The following is a 19,959-nucleotide window of genomic DNA, read 5'->3' as shown; positions in this document are numbered from 1 at the left end:
CCCCACCCCCACGTGAACGTGAGCCTTGGCAGAAATGGTGCATCCTATAGAGTATAATTTAAATTTTTGATGAATTTACCAATTAGTCTATTACTAATGATATACTTGTCATTCTATTTTAAATACAATTGATTTACCTTAATGCAAAAAAACATGTACCTTGACATGTATTTTTATACGGTTAATTTTATAGCACCGACCTTTAATTGCTTATTCTGTTCCTTTGATGTGGAGGTGTGGAAATGAAGGGACAATTCTCCATTTTAAACGTTTTTCGTTCTTCAATTTTATATATTCATATTTGAAATGTTTAAACTTTGTTTTCAAATTTTCCTCAACATTACTTTTTTGTTACTGTGATGCCAAAATCCAATTGATTTATCATTCATCCTGATTATAATCAACATGCTAAATCCTATACCCCACCATTTATATTTTCTTTAAAATTACGTTGTTTTTTTTACATGTTTTGAAATGTTTACCCCTTTTCAGGATTTTTTTTTTTGCTCTTGCCAGAAAGCAGCAAAAACCAATTTTCAAGTCTTTGGTTTGACCCGCCAGGGGTTCAAACACAAGACCTAGCACAACCAAGGGGAGCATGCTACCACAAAACCATTGAGGCGGTCAAAGAAAAATGAAACTAGAATCAATTTTGTAAACCATGTGTTACCATTTGTTTTATAACTACCTTAATATCAATAAAAAAATGAAATATTTTGAAAGTTCGTTTGGTGAAACACTCCCCCCACTGAAACATTTCTGGATCCGCCCCTGCTAACTGTTTGAATTTGATTATAGAAGAAGAACATTTTTTTTATCATCCTTTCTGTATCTGCCTCCTCTGCTGCAGACAGATATGTACATTTTTTTTTTACATAGAATTGTTTCAACAATATCTATTCTAGTGATTAAATTGTATTTGACACAGTTTCCAAGTTTGTATTGGCAGCAGGACACAACGAGTGATGAGGCTTGAGTAGTGATATTTTGTGATTTTGGTATTTTCCCCTATACATCCAGAGTATACGTAGTGACGTACAAATGAAATTATCTTTCATAAATGCAGGTCATGAGGTACTTCCCAGCTCACTGTATGTTCAGTTTGAATAGACCTATAATATGAAATAGGAACCAGATCCTGCGCAAAGTTTTAAAACAATTTAATTTAATTTTTCCTTTGGTACATTTGTAGTAACATATAGTAGGATTAATTGTGGTCTGAGGCCTGCATAGAACGGGCCTTTCGGAGAGTGGCGTCAGACAGCTGCGCTGTCTCTCGCTGGGACCAGGGCTGAGCAGGACCAGGGGCTGGTGAGGACCGTCAAGATAGGATAACTCGTCCGGACTTGGAGCATGATATAACAGTTGGATATCTTATACCTACATTTTATAGTGTTTAGTGTATACGGTCCTCATCTGGGACATTCTTATGAGGAAATAACGTAGATATTTTTCATTTATACATTTATCAATTAAAGGAAGATAATGTTCAGTGTATATGGCCATTTAAATGGTTGTATTAATTGAGAAAATAGAACCACGACTTATAAAAATGGTTATATGCCGTATAGGCCTAGTTTATAACTTAAGCTGTTAGCGTATACGGTCCTGAGCAGGGACATCCTGATCAGGAAATCAAGTACTAATTATATCCGTATTGATGGATCAAATACACGAAGGTGGCAGTGTTTACAGTCATTTATAAATTAAAGGAAGATGATGTTCAGTGTATATGGCCATTTAAATGGTTGTATTAATTGAGAAAATAGAACCACGACTTATAAGAATGGTTATATGCCGTATAGGCCTAGTTTATAACTTAAGCTGTTAGCGTATACGGTCCTGAGCAGGGACATCCTGATCAGGAAATCGAGTACTAATTATATCCGTATTGATGGATCAAATACACGAAGGTGGCAGTGTTTACAGTCAAGAGAGGAATAGAGGTGGTTTAGAAATACAAATTAAACTATATCTATAGTATTTTATCTTTGTATTCCATTTTATAGTGAATCTATCCGTAGTTATTTATAAAATATATAAAGGCAGCAAAGTTTGCAGTCAAGAGAGATGATTTTGAAATAAGTAAAGTTAACAATGAATACGGTCAAAACATGTGTAATAATGACTTTTAAATGGAAACATTTGAACATGAACGACGAAATACTTAATACATACATCTAATAACATACACGGTCCTGTGCGGGGACATCCTGATCAGGACATCAACTGTTAAATATGTCCGTTATTATTCTTCACATTAGTAAAGTTAGCAATGAATACGGTAAAATTATGTGTAATAATGACTTTTAAATGGAAACATTTGAACATGAACGACGAAATACTTAATACATACATCTAATAACATACACTGTCCTGTGCGGGGACATCCTGATCAGGAAATCAAATGTTAAATATATCCGTTGTAAGTCTTCACATTAATAAAGATAGCAATGCATACGGTAAAAAGAGAAGTCATAATGACTTTTAAATGCAAAAATAGGCATAAAAAAACCCGACGAATTACTTAATATATACATCTTATAACATACACGGTCCCGAGCGTGGACATCCTGATCAGGAAATCAAATATTAAATATATCTGGAATCCTAATGATTTTCAAATAGGTTATCAATTTAATATTATTACAATGATGAACTTCTTGATATAAACACCTTAAAACACCCACGGTCGGGAGCGGGATCATCATGATTAGATGATCAAATTATAAATATATCCGTTGTTTCTCGATGTAAGTAAATTTAGCAATGAATATGGTCAAACGATGCGTCATTATTATTTTTAAATTGATATATACATTACATCAATGATGGAATACATTAGTATACCTCATAACGTTTACGGTGCTGAACGGGGACATCTTGATCAGAACCGTAAACCTTATATACTTTTTGTTATTCAGCACCTAAGCAAAGTTAACAAAGAACACGAAAATAAGTAACATTAGCGATGAAATACTGTAACGTTTTGTAATAATACCATTGCTGTCGCCAGTATAACGTTTTCTATTGCTGTATTTACTCAGTACAGCTGTCATCCGTGTTACATTTCTAAATATCCCTACTACTGGACACAGGTTTTAGTAATCCAAAATCAACTGATAGTCACCAGTGTTACGTTCTCTGTTGTATTACGGATGCTTTCTATTCTCAATTTCCATTGTCACCAGTTCAAATTAATTTACAAAAAAATAAGTACATTTATATTCACATTTTATTTACAAGTATTTTAATCCGTCACAAAATATACAAGTCTTCACCATTGTGAACTCACTCTCTCCACTCAAAACTTATCTCCAACTATAAACTGTAAAACTACAAAGATCTACAAAATACAGCCAAAGCTACTATTCTTACTAACTTTCTAATTATCATTCTAACTGTAGCTTTCTAACTCTCCTCTATGTCTCTGGACCTCTCAACTCTGTCTAGACTCCTTAGCTCAAGTCTCTACTCAGACTCCCCAGACGCAAAATCCTGCTACATTGATAAGGAAGGTAAATCCAGCTACATTTGACCCCTTTACGACTAGGTGAAACTGGCCATAAATCCTGCTAAGTTTGACCTCCTGGTCAAATCAGCTGGAGGCACAAACACTCTGCCACAGACTAGAACTCCTTTCACCTAGAACGTTCACACTAATCTACAGATATCTACGGCTACTTAGCTACTATCTTCAAATAAAACTCTGACACTGACCACGAGCCAAGGCTCATTTAGTTTGAACACTTTAACGGCTAATAAATGCACAGCAATACTATACATATGCATCTAAGTGGGGACGTCCTGATAATGAAATCAAATGTTAAATATATCTGTTATTATTCATCACATCAGTAAAGTAAGCAATGAATACGTTCCAAAGATGTGTCATAATGATTTTAAAATGTAAAACAGGTAACATGAACGACGAAATTATTTATATAAACATCTTATAACATACACGGTCCTGAGCGGGGACATCCTGATCAGGAAATCAAATGGAAATAATTCCGTTAGGTTATTTTTATCAAATACATACATTCGTCAATGTAAAAGATCAAGGGATGTGTCATAATAATTTCCAAATGGTAAATCCTCTAAACATTTAAATCACAATGAAGGAATACTTCATAAAATAATTGTTTCTCGTTATATAAGTTGGCAATGAACACCGTCAAAAGGTACGACATTGTCATTTTTAAATGGCTATATACATTACATCAATGGGGACACCCTGATCAGGAATTATAATAAAAAATATATCCGTTCTCGTCATAACAATTTTTAATGGATATATTTACGGTCCTGAACAGGGACATCTTGATCAGGAAAATCAAATGTTAAATGTAACCGTTGTGATTCATCACATACGGAAAGTTTGCAATGAATACGGTCAAAAGATGTGTAGCTATGATTTTAAAATTAGAAAAACATTACAACAGTGATAAAACACATGATATAAACATCTGATAACGTAAACGGTTCTGAGCGGGGACATTCTGATCCGGAAATCAATTGTTATCCGTTCTTATTCATCCCATAAATAAAGTTAGAAATAAAAACGGTCAAAAGGTTTGTACTTGTGATTTTTAAATGGAATATATATACATATTATAAAAGCTCTTCTAGGACATTCTTCAGTCTCCCTGATCAGGAATTATAATAAAATGAAGAATCTCCTAGAAGAAATAAAAGTACTAAAGACTCGTTGTTGAAATTTTTTCTTTTATATAATATATAAATATATATATATATATATATATAGTTAACATGAATGATGAATATGTTATTAACATATTATAGCGAATACCGTCCTAAGTGGGGACATCACGATCAGGATAAGAATTTGTTGTTTTTTTCCGTAGATTTTTTTTATTATCAAATACTTGCAGTTATGGATGTGAACAATCAAGAACGTTGCCATAATGATTTTCAAATGGTTAATCTACTGAACTCATTATCTCAATGGTGAAATATTAAGAACGTACATGGTCCTGTGCGGGGACATCCTGATAAGGAAATCAAATGGAAAATTATTTCTGTACTTATTCATCAACTACACAAAGGTAATAAGGCGAACGGTCAAGACAGGTGTCATGATATTTTACACATTTAATCAATGGTAAAATACATTATTCATACATTCTATAACGTATACCCTCTCGAGCGTTGCGCTGAGGTAAGAGATGGATTAATCTGATTTTGAGATAGAAAATAAACTATGTCTATAATATAATATCATTTTAATGTCATATAATAGTGTATACGGTTCTAAGTAGGGACATACTGATCAGGAAATCAATGCTCAATACATCTGTAGCTATTTATCACATCTAGAAAGGTAGTAGTGAATAAGGTCAAGAGAAGTGTCATATGATCATGACCGAGGACATCCGATCAGAAAATGAAATAAATACTGAATTGATAGTAATGGATCAAATGCATTCAGACAGATATGTATTGAGTCTAGAGACAGGTAAATACGATTGAGAAGCAAATTGTCATTCTTATAACTGCTTTTGATAGTGTATACGGTTCTGAGTGAGGACATCTTGAAAAGGTTTTCGAAATATCAGCACGTATTATTTTCTTCCTTGTTTGAGTGACGAATTTTCATTTCATGCCTAAGGACCTACTGATTTGAGACAGAGAGGGTCGCCTTGAGAATGCCAGACGGAGGTAAGTTATTGACTCTTACCAGTTACCTCAGCGACTAATTTGATAGGGTATTGGGCGTTTTCTTTGTGATGGTGACTGGAATTGAAACATTAACTGCGCATGTATACCTGACTAGTATTCAATTCTACATTTGCATATGTTATTTCGGAAAAAATCGATCTGAACGCGAAGGAGTTAAGGGGGAACTTTTCTCTTATTTACATACATCACGTTTTCGATTCATCTACATAGTGTTTTCGCTTCTTCGTCATCCTGCAATCTTAGTTTTCTCTTCCTACTTTCTCTTCATCATGATATAGAAACATTTCATGGTTTCCCATTGAATATCAGATATATGTCACGAGTTTTGCGGAATAAGGATATTTTTCACGGGTGCAAAGTACGAGTGCAAATATCGATATATTCTGCCACGAGTGAAGTATATATGGTTTTCAACGGAAAATTATTTAATATTCAATTTCTGACTTTTTACGGAGCAAGTATTACTGCATCAAAAAGAAATAAGAGGCGTAAGATTTATGCAGTGAAGATATAAGGTCTTTTGAAATTGATAATGATTAATATTTTACTGATGAGAATGTGATAATTTCAAATATCATATACTTTCTCATATTTCACATATTATCGAATGAATCTTTTTATGTTATTAATTTTATTATTATTAATGAAGCCGATTTGATAATATGTTTACTTGAGTAGGTATTTAATGTGAATAGTGTTCAATTTCAGATTTTCCCGTTGTCACGTAGTTCAAAGGTATAAAAAATAGTTGCTAGCTGTCAGTACACCAGTGCTGGCCGTACAATTAATTTCTTATGTTAGATAAGGCTTAGTGTATGACTTGTCTGAGTCAGGGGATGCTGAACTGTAGTTCATGCCTATTAAAGGCTGAGATTCAGTGCAATTTGTGTATGTTGGTGTTATCTGGGACATGGAAAGTATCAATTAATTTTGGTGGTGATGATTCGCATACATTAGATTAAGGTTGTTCGTGAGATTTAATTATACTCAACAAAACAATACACGTTTTAATGTATTCGGATTCAGATTCAGATGATACCATTGTGTTTTTCGACACATCGGAGAGAAGACATTAAATATATAGTATTTACAAAACAATACAATGACATACAGTATGTTACACTGTAGTACAACACGACACAATAGTATACATGTATATTATGAAAAGAAGTCTTACATATTAGTTTAAACATATTTTATTGTACAAATATACAAATGGGTCGGACAACAAGTTATTACAACTTAAAAGAGTCCTCTCCTCAATGCATAAGGTAAAAATAGTGTATATGCTTTTTGGGGAAGGGAAAAAGATAGGTTGAGGAAGGAAATGTGGGGTGGGAGGGGGTGGGGTGATGGAGAGGAGGGGTGTTACCTAGAAAATTAAACGTGTAAACTGAGAAATCGATCCGCATTTGAATAAATTATAAATTATACAAATTTCATGACATGCATCCTGGTAGAATAATTTTAAAATGAACAGAATCAATGTAACAAATAAATTAGGCAAAATAATGAAATACAATTTCATAAACACATATAACCACTTACAAATAAATAAAAATAGAAACGTAATTATAACTATCAAAACCTATTGCTGGATTTGATGTAATGATGCACATGTCTAAAGATACTTATGTTCTTTTCTACCGAAATTTGACTATTACCAAAACATATCTAACATATACATGTACTTTGATCTTACTTCATATCGTAATGAATACATAATACTCTTATTCAGTAAGATGCAACAACACACTTCATACACAAAATATTACTTTCAAATACATCATGATATAGCAAGTCACAAGTTAATATCACACATCATAACCGTAGAGTTGTATATAATGTTGTATAATATACTATAATATGTATTATAATGTCCTACACTATAAGTATAGCACAGTATACTATTGTTAGATGCATTAATATACAATTACTTTCATTATATTCTTTCAGCATTTTTCAATGATCAAATTTCAATCTATAACATCAATGATCAATGTCATACCCTGTATTAGAGCACACCGTATTACTTCAATGTACAGTATGATCTAGAAATTAAATACAATTTTTACATCTGTCGTTACTAATGTAATAATAGAAAATTCAATGATATATTGAAAACAATGTACTACCCATTCACTGAATATACCCTTATTAACAACAAACTGTAACATATATACACTTAATATCACCATCCTGTCATATACAATGTAATATCCTTAAGTAACATTCTCTAGATTCTAAACAAAATTGTAAGATACTTATCATAACGAGAAATGAATTTATCCTAAAATTGATAAAATTGAGCTGAGGAAATATGTTTTTATGCAAGTTTTGAAAAATTCTTCTGCCATCTTAAAATGGTGGTTATATAAAAATATAAAGGCAATATATAAGTCAAGCTTTGATTACATGATTGTCTGCTCATACATAAACAAAATAATAATTATTGTGTAAAAAATGTAAGAAACTACAAAAATGTACTTACAAATGAGTATACAAATGTACGTATGGAATTGTTAAATTTAACATATACTTGGCGGCCATCTTGGAATTGGTGGCCATCTTATTTTTGGGGGCCATCTTGAAAGAAAAAGATTTGCCCCATAGCCTAAATTGATCAGTATATAATTCTCAACCAGTATGCCAAGTTTTATGCTTCTATCCTAAAAACCACGATTTTCCTGATTTTTGCACCATTCTCGGCAAATATTTGGCGACCATCTTGGATTTGGCGGCCATCTTGATTTTTTTTTATTGGCCCCATATCCAAAATTGATCAGTATATCATTCCCTACATGCATACCAATTGGTATGCTTCTACTATAAAACCCACAATTCTTCTGATTTCTGCACCAATCTGCCGGACTATATGGATTTGTTTTCGATAGGAATATTTTCGATAAATTATGAAACATTTTGAAATGATCTCTCTAAATATCAGATGAGAGGAATCCGTCACACCTGGGTGTTTTTCGACTCGACAGTTGGCTTCGATAGTGAAAATAACAACCCTCGTAGTGGATATGTCCTCATTGGACCGTATCACATCACAGATGCATCGCTGCATTTAACGTGTGTGCCGAGCTGCGGCGTCAAACTGGTTTCCCCATATAATCCCAAACATGTTCTATGGGCTGTTTACGTTAAAAAGTTCTGAAGCACCTAATAAACACGTCTCAATATTTCATTTCGATAAACATTCTAAGGTTTCATTTTTTGTTTAGTTGATTGACGTGTCTTGGTTAACTTTTTTATTTATAGTTTTGCGTTATTTTCAATAACGGATCAAACATTTTAAAACGACATAGATTTCTGGAAATCAGCTGGCAGCAGCATGAATTCACCACAAAAACAATCGTGAAAGCGAGTCACATATAAATTGTTAACAAATATAAAATCTGTGGTTTTTGAAAATGTTATAAACTTTAGTTATTTTACTATTATAAAACGAGGCTATTACAACTTGTATTAACCCCTCTCGTTGGCCCAGATGTTAGTGTGCGGGGGCTCTCAATGTGAGAGGAAACTGGAGTACCCGGAGAAAACTCACGTGGTCGGGCAGATGACCACATACCATTTCACGTCCGAACCCCGGCCGCCTTGATGAAAGGCGAATTGGTTAGCGACCACATCAATCCACAACCCATGAAGGTTGATGAAAACTGTGCACACAACCTCATTAGGAGATATTCCACATTTTGTGATATATGAAGGTTGTTTATATTATGCTCATTTGAGTCTATTGTTAGGTTCCTACTATTCCAGTTCTCGCTATGAAGACATGGCATTACTGGGAGTTTACCAAGTCTAACGTGGCAGGTGACGTCGATAAAGAAGAAGATGCTTACACTTCTGGAACACCTACTCATATTCTCCTTTTACTTTTTTAAAGGTTTCCCGTGTATCTTTGCTTTGTTTATACTATGCCATAGCATTATCATTAAGTATTAGCATTTTATCATTTTTGCCATAGTTTTATCGATTTTGAGTTCGAATCAAATTTTGCTCACACAATAATATTCTTATGTTTTTTTTTATCTATACTCCTGCCAACAGTTATCCGGGCCATATCAACTATACTTTAAAACATATAAGACATACAGAGTGTATAGACATTTTTATTTTTTTTGGATACTACTAGACATCCAGATACACACCTTTGTTATGTATTGGATGACGGTTTTATGTACGCTACAATACGGCCACGGTGGTCTTCGGTAACATTTTACCTGTTTTCCGTCACACAATGTCAAACTTTTAGATTTGAACACATTTAACTTGGTACTACGGCACAAGTTAGGATACTGATATGTGGTATGGTAGGGTTCCTAGGGCTTTGTTTATTAATCAAACTTTATTTTACAACACTTGTGAAACAAGTTCTATCAACTTATATAAGTCACTCTTGTTGGTCCAGATGTTAGAGGGCAGGGGTCTAGTGTGGGACGAAACCGGACAACCCAGAGAAAACCAACATGGTCGGACAGGTGACCACATATCTTTTCACGTCCTGTCGGGAATCGAACCCTGCCCGTCTAAGGAAAAGATGAGTGCTCTATAAACTTCAGCACTCAAACCTCACTGATCTCAGCTTGTTCGTGTTATGGGCAAACTTCAAAAATTCTGACATCAAACTTGATATAAGTCAATATGGAGATATTTTAAATCTTGCGGTAGAAGAGGTCACCAAAAATAGATATGTTACAGTTACGTATAGGTATAACAATGTTTATGACACAAACAATGAGCGTACACCTAGCCTAGAAGCATTACAAAAAACATACAATAAGAGGGATTACAATATACATACAATAAGTGGCATTACAATATACATATTATAAGTGGCATTACAATATACATACAATAAGTGGCATTACAATATACATACAATAAGTGGCATTACAATATACAAACAATAAGTGGCATTACAATATACATACAATAAGTGGCATTACAATATACATACAATAAGTGGCATTACAATATACATATAATAAGTGGCATTACAATACACATACAATAAGTGGCATTACAATGTGCATACAATAAGTGGCATTACAATATACATACAATAAGTGGCATTACCTTAAATATACAATTTGTGGAATTAACACATGCATACTAATAGTGGCATTACAAAAGGCATACAATAAATGGCATCACAATATTCATACAACAAATGAAAATTAATATATGCATGCAATTAGAAGAATTGCAATATGCAAACAATAAGTGGTGTTTCAATATACGTAACCACCGTGTTCATCGGGTTGTTATTGTAAAAGTTACACAAATAATCGCTGAGTTTTCATCCCGATAATGAAAGTGTACACTAAGTGCAATGATAGAAATAGTCTAATTACAAAAAGCATGCTACATATAAAGTTGATAAATTATAACTGTAAAAAGGTACACATGTACGTCACTATTGATGATGCAATATGAACGATCGATGGTTGCTTAGGACTCCCAGAGGTTTCATTGCTTTAATGTCGAAAAGAATCAACTGATTATTATTAATGAATGTCCCGCTTGATACAGGCAGATCATATTTTGAAATTGACAGCACGACAGCACCTGGTTCCACCAGTGACGCATGCGTATTGTAATGTTTTATATCGACATACGCACGGTGAACCAGTACAAGTACGAACGATCAACTGACGGTTTGCTGTCTTCGTTGATATGCATATATCAATGTTGTTTGTGACAATGATCCTGGTGCCTCTACAATACGGTCACGGTGAGACAATTCTAACATTTAGTATTATATCTAAACAAATATTTTGTTTGATAGTTGAAAACCAAAGCTCACATTAATGGATATTTTTTTCTTTCAAAAGTATTACTATGTGTGAGTCTTTGGTTCAAGATATGTTATCTCGAACGCCTTTCCTATTTAATGTAAATATATTGCATAGTTTCTTTCTCATATCTTCATCCTATTTAACATGAATAAAATATGTGAGTCTTTGTTTCAAGAAATGTAAAGAAGAACGTCTTTCCTATAGAATTTAAAGATATTGCATAGTTTCTTTCTCATAACACCGTCCTGTTCAGTGTGAATATAACATGTGAGTCTTTGTTTCAGGAAATAAGAGAACGCCTCTCTTATATTACGTTAATATATTGCATAGATTCTTTCTCATTTCATCATCCTGTTCAGTGAAATAAGAAATGTAAGTCTTTGTTTCAGCAAATATAAACTATAACGCCTTTTTAATATTATATTAGGATATAGTATATTTGTATATCACCATTCTGTTCAAAAGGATGATAATGTATGGTGAGATAAACTAGAACGCATTTTCTATATAATGTTAAGATAAAGTATATTTTTATATCACAATCCTGTTCAACATGATTATAATGTATAGTGAGATAAACTAGAATGAGTTTTCAATATAAAGTTAAGATAGAGTATTGTTTACATCACAATCCTGTTCAACAGGATTATAATGTATGGTGAGATAAACTAGAATGAGNGTTAAGATAAAGTATTGTTTACATCACCATCCTGTTCAACAGGATTATAATGTATGGTGAGATAACTAGAATGAGTTTTCAATATAAAGTTAAGATAAAGTATTGTTTACATCACCATCCTGTTCAACATGCTTATAATGTATAGTGAGATAGACTAAAATTAGTTTTCAATATAAAGTTAAGATAAAGTATTGTTTGCATCACCATCCTGTTCAACAGGATTATAATGTATGGTGAGATAAACTAGAAAGCCTTTTCTATATAATTTTAAGATAAAGTATTGTTTACATCACCAACCATCCTGTGCAACATGATTATAATGAATGGTGAGATAAACTAGAAAGCCTTTTCTATATAATTTTAAGATAAAGTATTGTTTACATCACCAACCATCCTGTGCAACATGATTATAATGAATGGTGAGATAAACTAGAAAGCCTTTTCTATATAATGTTAAGATAAAGTATTGCTTACATCACAATCCTGTTTAACATGCTTATAATGTATAGTGAGATAGACTAAAATTAGTTTTCCATATAGAGTTAAGATAAAGTATTGTTTACATCACCATCCTGTGCAACATGATTATAATGTATGGTGAGATAAACTAGAAAGCCTTTTCTATATAATGTTAAGATAAAGTATTGTTTACATCACCATTCAGTTCAACAGGATTATAATGTATGGTGAGATACACTAGAACGTCTTTTCTATATAAGGTTAAGATAAAGTATTGTTTACATCACCATCCTGTTCAACAGGATTATAATGTATGGTGAGATACACTAGAACATCTTTTCTATATAAGGTTAAGATAAAGTATTGTTTACATCACCATCCTGTGCAACATGAATATAATGTATGGTGAGATAAACTAGAACACCTTTTCTATATAATGTTAAGATAAAGGATTGTTTACATCACCATTCAGTTCAGCAGGATTATAATGTATGGTGAGAGAACTAAAATGAGTTTTCAATATAAAGTTACGATAAAGTATTGTTTACATCACTACTAGAACGTCTTTTCTATTTAAGTTTAAGATAAAGAATTGTTTACATCACCATCCTGTGCAACATGAATATAATGTATGGTGAGATAAACTAGAAAGCCTTTTCTATATAATGTTAAGATAAAGGATTGTTTACATCACCATTCAGTTCAGCAGGATTATAATGTATGGTGAGATCAACTAGAATGAGTTTTCAATATAAAGTTACGATAAAGTATTGTTTACATCACTACTAGAACGTCTTTTCTATTTAAGTTTAAGATAAAGAATTGTTTACATCACCATCCTGTTCAACAGGGTTATAATGTATGGTGAGATAACTAGAATGAGTTTTCAATATAAAGTTAAGATTAAGCATTGTTTACATCACAATCCTGTTCTATATAATGTTAAGATAAAGGATTGTTTACATCACCATTCAGTTCACCAGGATTATAATGTATGGTGAGATACACTAGAACGGCTTTTCTATATAAGGTTAAGATAAAGTATTGTTTACATCACCATTCAGTTCAACAGGATGATAATGTATGGTGAGATACACTAGAACGTCTTTTCTACATAAGGTTAAGATAAAGTATTGTTTACATCACAATCCTGTTCTATATAATGTTAAGATAAAGGATTGTTTACATCACCATTCAGTTCACCAGGATTATAATGTATGGTGAGAGAACTAAAATGAGTTTTCAATATAGAGTTAAGATAAAGTATTGTTTACATCACCATTCAGTTCAACAGGATGATAATGTATGGTGAGATACACTAGAACGTCTTTTCTACATAAGGTTAAGATAAAGTATTGTTTACATCACCATTCAGTTCACCAGGATTATAATGTATGGTGAGATACACTAGAACGTCTTTTCTACATAAGGTTAAGATAAAGTATTGTTTACATCACCATCCTGTTCAACAGGGTTATAATGTATGGTGAGATAACTAAAATGAGGTTTCAATATAAAGTTAAGATAAAGAATTGTTTACATCACCATCCTGTTCAACAGGGTTATAATGTATGGTGAGATAACTAAAATGAGTTTTCTATATAAAGTTAAGATAAAGTATTGTTTACATCACCATTCAGTTCAGCAGGATTATAATGTATGGTGAGATAACTAAAATGAGGTTTCAATATAAAGTTAAGATAAAGTATTGTTTATATCACAATCCTGTTCAACATGATTATAATGTATAGTGAGATAGACTAAAATTAGTTTTCAATATAAAGTTAAGATAAAGAATTGTTTACATCACCATCCTGTGCAACATGAATATAATGTATGGTGAGATAAACTAGAACACCTTTTCTATATAATGTTAAGATAAAGTATTGTTTACATCACAATCCTGTTCTATATAATGTTAAGATAAAGTATTGTTTACATCACCATTCTTTTCAACAGGATTATAATGTATGGAGAGATAACTAAAATGAGTTTTCAATATAAAGTTAAGATAAAGTATTGTTTACATCACTATCCTTTTCAACAGGATTATAAATTATGGTGAGATAAACTAGAATGAGTTTTCAATATAAAGTTAAGATAAAGTATTGTTTACATCACCATCCTGTTCAACAGGATTATAATGTATGGTGAGATAAACTAGAACGCATCTTCTATTAAATGTTGAGATGAAGTATATTTTTTATATCACCATCTTGTTCAACAGGATTGTAATGTATGGTTAGATAAACTAGAACACCTTTTCAATATAAAGTTAAGATAAAGTATTGTTTACATCACCATCCTGTTCAACAGGATTTTAATGTATGATGAGATAAACTAGAACGCATTTCCTATATAATGTTAAGATAAAGTATATTTTTATATCACCATCCTGTTCAACAGGATTGTAATGTCTCATAAGATAAACTAGAATGAGTTTTCTATATGATTTATATATCAATACGGTCAAGGTAAGTCAATCTTAACGTTTAGTGTAATACCTTAACGAATATTTTGTTTGATAGGTATTTGCATCTGACTTGATGTAACTGCTATGCTTACTTTTAAGAATACTTTCGAGCAAGCTACACTGTATGTGTCTTTTGTTTCAGAACGCCTTTTATAATTTAAATATCTTGTATAGTTTGTTTTATATAACAATCGTGTTCATTATGATAACATGCATATTGTTTGAGTTTTTGTATCAGGAATGTATAATTTCTATATAAATTTTATTATGATTTTTTCATATTTTCCCCAACAAGTGACAGTCAGGTGTGCATCACGTGTCCGACGATAAAAACCGATATTACCTTGGAGCGCGTGATTTTTGTTGAAAGACTGAGTGTTTCTAAAAATAGAATTATGACGTGTGTCTAAACAACGCATCGTCCCGCTTCCGTAACTTTTTTATTGTGTATTTTTTTCAGATTGCTAACATCACTATTTTGAAAATAATAAAACAATTGTAGCTTTTAACTTCGGTCGATACCTGGATTTATCGGCCCGAGAAAAGATATATTGACCTCGGAGTGCGTCTTCGGTTAATATATCTTTTCTCGAGTCGATAAATCTAGGTATAGACCTCAGCCAAAGGCTATAATTGATGTATATCGTCATAGCATAACGAAAGTGTCTTTGTGTCAGTATATATCAATTGGAACGCCTTTTTAATTTAATCGTCTCATATATATTGTATTATCATCATCCTGCTCGATTGGATTAGAATGTATTTGTCATTGTTTCAGGAAACATAAAATGGAACACCGTTTCTATTTAGTTTCATTATCTCGTATAGTTTTATATCACCCTTCCTGTTCCATAAGTTTATGATGTAATTGCCTTTGTATAATCTTATATAAACTGGAACGTTTTGTTTTTTAATTTCAATATCTTGTATAGTCTCTTATATCATCATTCTATTTAACAGGGTTGAATGTGTCTTTGTTTCAGTAAATGCAAACTGGAACGCCTTTTGCATAAGATAATAATTTAAATATCTCGTATAATTTGTTTACATCCCAATCCAGTTCAACAGACTTAGAATGTATGTTCCTTTGTTTCTGGTAAGATAAACTCATATGCCTTTTCTATATAATTTAAACGTCTTGTGTATGTTTTATCACCGTCTCGTTATTTGTAGATTGTCATTTAGATGGTATTCTGCCTATAGTAAAACATCAAACCACTGATATCTTCTATTATGCTGCCAACTAATTGATAAGTACAATGTAACAAATGTCCTTAACAAAATCATCAAATGTTTACAGGATATTCAAAAACGTGCTCCGTTGATCCTACTTCAGACCTAGTCGAGAACGCTGCTTTAAATAAAACTGCCTCCCAGATCAGCGACTACAACCGCCGGAGTGTGGCATCTAATGCTGTAGACGGTGACAAGAACCCAGAATTTTCCGATGGGTCATGTATGCATACCGATTCTGATGACCCTCGATTATTTAGATGGTGGATGGTCGATCTGGAAAGAGAATACAAAATTGACAGTATTAATATCACCAACCGAGTTGGAATTCGCGCAGGTACGGCAGTGTTTACTTCTCTGTTTCTAACATGGGCGAATACGAATGAAAATCTCAACAGTTTTTCCTCCTTAATCTTTTGAGCATTTTAATTATTAACATGACAAAAGTAATCTTTTTATATAGGCCTCACGGAATAAGTATAGGTTTAAATGCAAAAAACACAACATAAACGTAGCATATATTATATAGCATATTAACTATTGGACCTTTGAGAGAAAGGTTATTGTTAAATGCAAATATTTAACATTTGACAGCAATATTTAATAGTTCCTTTCATATGCATTATATAAGACAGGAAAATACAACAAAAGTAAAAAAACCTATTTTGGTCATCCTACATAGTTATACAATATTTTTTTAGGAACAAAAAACCTTTGGCAACTTCTTAGCGGAGTTATTCAGTAACCACCCAGCAGTTTCTTAGCTAAGTAATGTTTTAGCCTTGATATTTGCAAAAGAGTGCACATACATTGAATGTATTTTTATTTCAGCAAAAAAACTGCATGACTTCGACATATTTGTGTCACTCAACAGTACATTTGAGGACGATGATCACATGACCGATGATTCCCTGTGTATCCAGGTGTCAGGTGGAATGGGTGGCGGGGAAACCAGGACCTTCACCTGTCAGACACCAGCTTTCGGACAATTTGTCCAGATCTACATGAAAACGCTCGACAAAAGAAATATGCACATTTGCGAAGTCACAGTTCAAGGTAAAGACACTAAATAAATCTGTAATTACATGTGTATGGAGATTGTGGAGATACTGTACGTGTAATGTCAGATCTATAACTCTACCTGGCCTATTTTTGTAGATTAGGTAGTGGTGATACTGTACGTGTAATATCATATATATTACACGTCCTTGTCGTACATTGGTAGAGAAGGTAGTGTTGATACTGTGTGTAAAATATCAGATATGTAACTTTGCCTTGCCTCATTGGTAGAGTAGGTAAAGGTGTTACTGTACTTGTTATATCAAATATATAACTCTACCTTACCCAAAATGGTAGAGTAGGTACAACTGTACGTGTAATATCAGATATATACCTCTGCCTTACCTATATTGGTAGAGTAGGTAGAGGTGTTACTGTACGTGTAATATCATATATGTAACTTTACCTTACCTACATTTGTAGAGTAGGTAGTGGTATTACTGTACGTGTAATATCAGATATGTAACTTTACCTTGCTTCCTTGGTAGGGTAGGTAGAGGTGATACTGTACGTGTAATATTAGATATATAACTCTACCTTACCTACATTAGTAGAGTAGGAATTGGTGATACTGTTTTTGTGCAATATCAGATGTATTACTCTACCTTGCCTACAAATATATTGGCGAAGTGAACTCAACTGCTGACAATGATATCTATGTCATGATTGCTGACATTCAATTTGAAGGGAAACCATTGACAAAGCTCTCACCAACAACCAAGGACGAGTTGCGCCCTATCATCATGACCTCGTAATCGAAGTCAAAGGTTTCTTAGTGTTTCAAGAAGGCATATGTTAGACCATTGTTGAAGAAGCCTTGAGTGGACAAGGAGGATTTGAAGAACTACCGTCCAGTATCAAATCTGCCTTTCCTGTCTAAGATCTTGGAGAAGGTTTTGTCCCGGCGTTGATAGGTTCATCTTCATGCAAATTATATCCATGACAACCTGTAATCGGTCTACTGCATGGGACACTCCACTGAGAGCGCCCTCCTACAATGTACGTATACATGTACATAATGGCATAGCGTCTGTATTGGATAACAAGTGCAGTACGGTGCTTGTCATGCTAATTTTGTCTGCTGCATTTGACGTCATCGACCATGGCATAATTTATAAGCCTTGAGTACTCTTATGGAATGACAGATAGTGCACTATTCTTGATAAGTCTTATCTGAGGGAACGACGACAGTGTGTTGCCATCGGATCTACCAACTCACACGACAAAGTACTTGATTTCGGGGTCCCTCAAGGGTTGGTGACAGGACCACAAAAATATTGCCGGTATTTCAAACCGATCGGAGAGATTTGTCGTCGCCATAGCCATCGCTATCATTGGTATGCTGATGACAAACAAATTTAAATGGCCATCAAACCACAAGACAGTTGGGATACAAATCCAGAAGCTTGTCTGACAGACATCAGTATCTGGATGAACGCCAACATGCTAAAACTTAGTCAGGAAAAGACGGAACTAATCGCCTTTCCCCCAAAGTGTCAGCAAACAATGGCTCTCCAGCTCAAGGTAGGTGCCAGAACTATTGAAACTGTCCCAGCTGTTAAAAACCTAGGTGCATACTTTGATAGTTCTCTAAACATTGAGAAACAAGTGAACGTTATTGCCAATTCCTGTTACTACCAGATCAGGAACATCGGCTGTATCCGTCAGTTTATAACTGCATATACATGCAAGATTTTGGTGCATTCACTCGTTACCTCTCGGTTGGATTATGGTTATGCCCTGCTCTGTGGTATTTCTGACAAACCTACTAGTCGTCTTCAGAGGGTCAACAACACTGCAGCACGTCTGGTTACTCGTACTCGAAAGAGAGAGCACATCACACATGAACTATATCCAATGCACTGGTTATCGGTACGATACAGGTCGAAGTACAACATTTTGGTGGAAACATACAAGACGAACAGCGGTGCTTTTGGAGGTTTTCGACCACGTTTTGGAAAAGCTTACCATCTGCTATCAGAAAGCCAAACGCCCTGGCCAAAATAAAGAAGGACATGAAAGCTCACTTATTTACTTTTGCATGTACATACAACACCTTGTTTATTCTTCCATGTGCACACTGATATGATCATCTTCTTGCTTAATGTATAATGGTGATTGTAAACCAGTTTTGTTTAACCATTATAACTAATACTATTATCCATATGTTGTAAAACGCTTTAGAGTAATGTGACAAATTACAAAGGGCGCTATATAAATGTTGTTTATCATTATTATATTGAAAGAGTAGAAAGTGGTGATACTATACATATAATATCAGATATATACCTTTACCTTGCCTACACTGGTAGAGTAGATAGAGGTGATACTGTACGTGTAATATCAGATATATAACTTTACCTTGCCTTCATTAGTAGAATAGGTAGAGGTGTTACTGTACGTGTTATATCAGATCTCTTACTCTACCTTACTTATATTGGTGGAGTATGTAGAGGTGTTACTGTACGTGTAATATCAGATATATAAATCTACCATACCTATATTGGTGGAGTAGGTAGAGGTGTTACTGTACGTGTAAT

The 19,959-nt window shown here is 33.4% G+C and overlaps 1 protein-coding gene across 1 annotated transcript; it reads left to right on the top strand.

The window, feature by feature from the left end:
* Nucleotides 1-5,669: 5,669 nt before the first annotated feature.
* LOC110463136 (fucolectin-7-like) lies at nt 5,670-17,416 on the top strand (the record flags this gene model as incomplete). Its single annotated transcript, XM_021517505.1, has 3 exons — nt 5,670-5,682; nt 16,428-16,697; nt 17,192-17,416. Coding segments are annotated over exons 1-3 (508 nt in total), but the record flags the coding sequence as incomplete, so codon positions are not given.
* Between the last annotated feature and the right edge of the window lie 2,543 nt (nt 17,417-19,959).

This window comes from Mizuhopecten yessoensis, unplaced genomic scaffold (genome assembly GCF_002113885.1).
Source record: "Mizuhopecten yessoensis strain PY_sf001 unplaced genomic scaffold, ASM211388v2 scaffold10867, whole genome shotgun sequence".
In the NCBI taxonomy this organism is placed as follows: Eukaryota; Metazoa; Mollusca; class Bivalvia; order Pectinida; family Pectinidae; genus Mizuhopecten; species Mizuhopecten yessoensis.
This window is presented reverse-complemented; position numbering and strand designations above follow the sequence as displayed.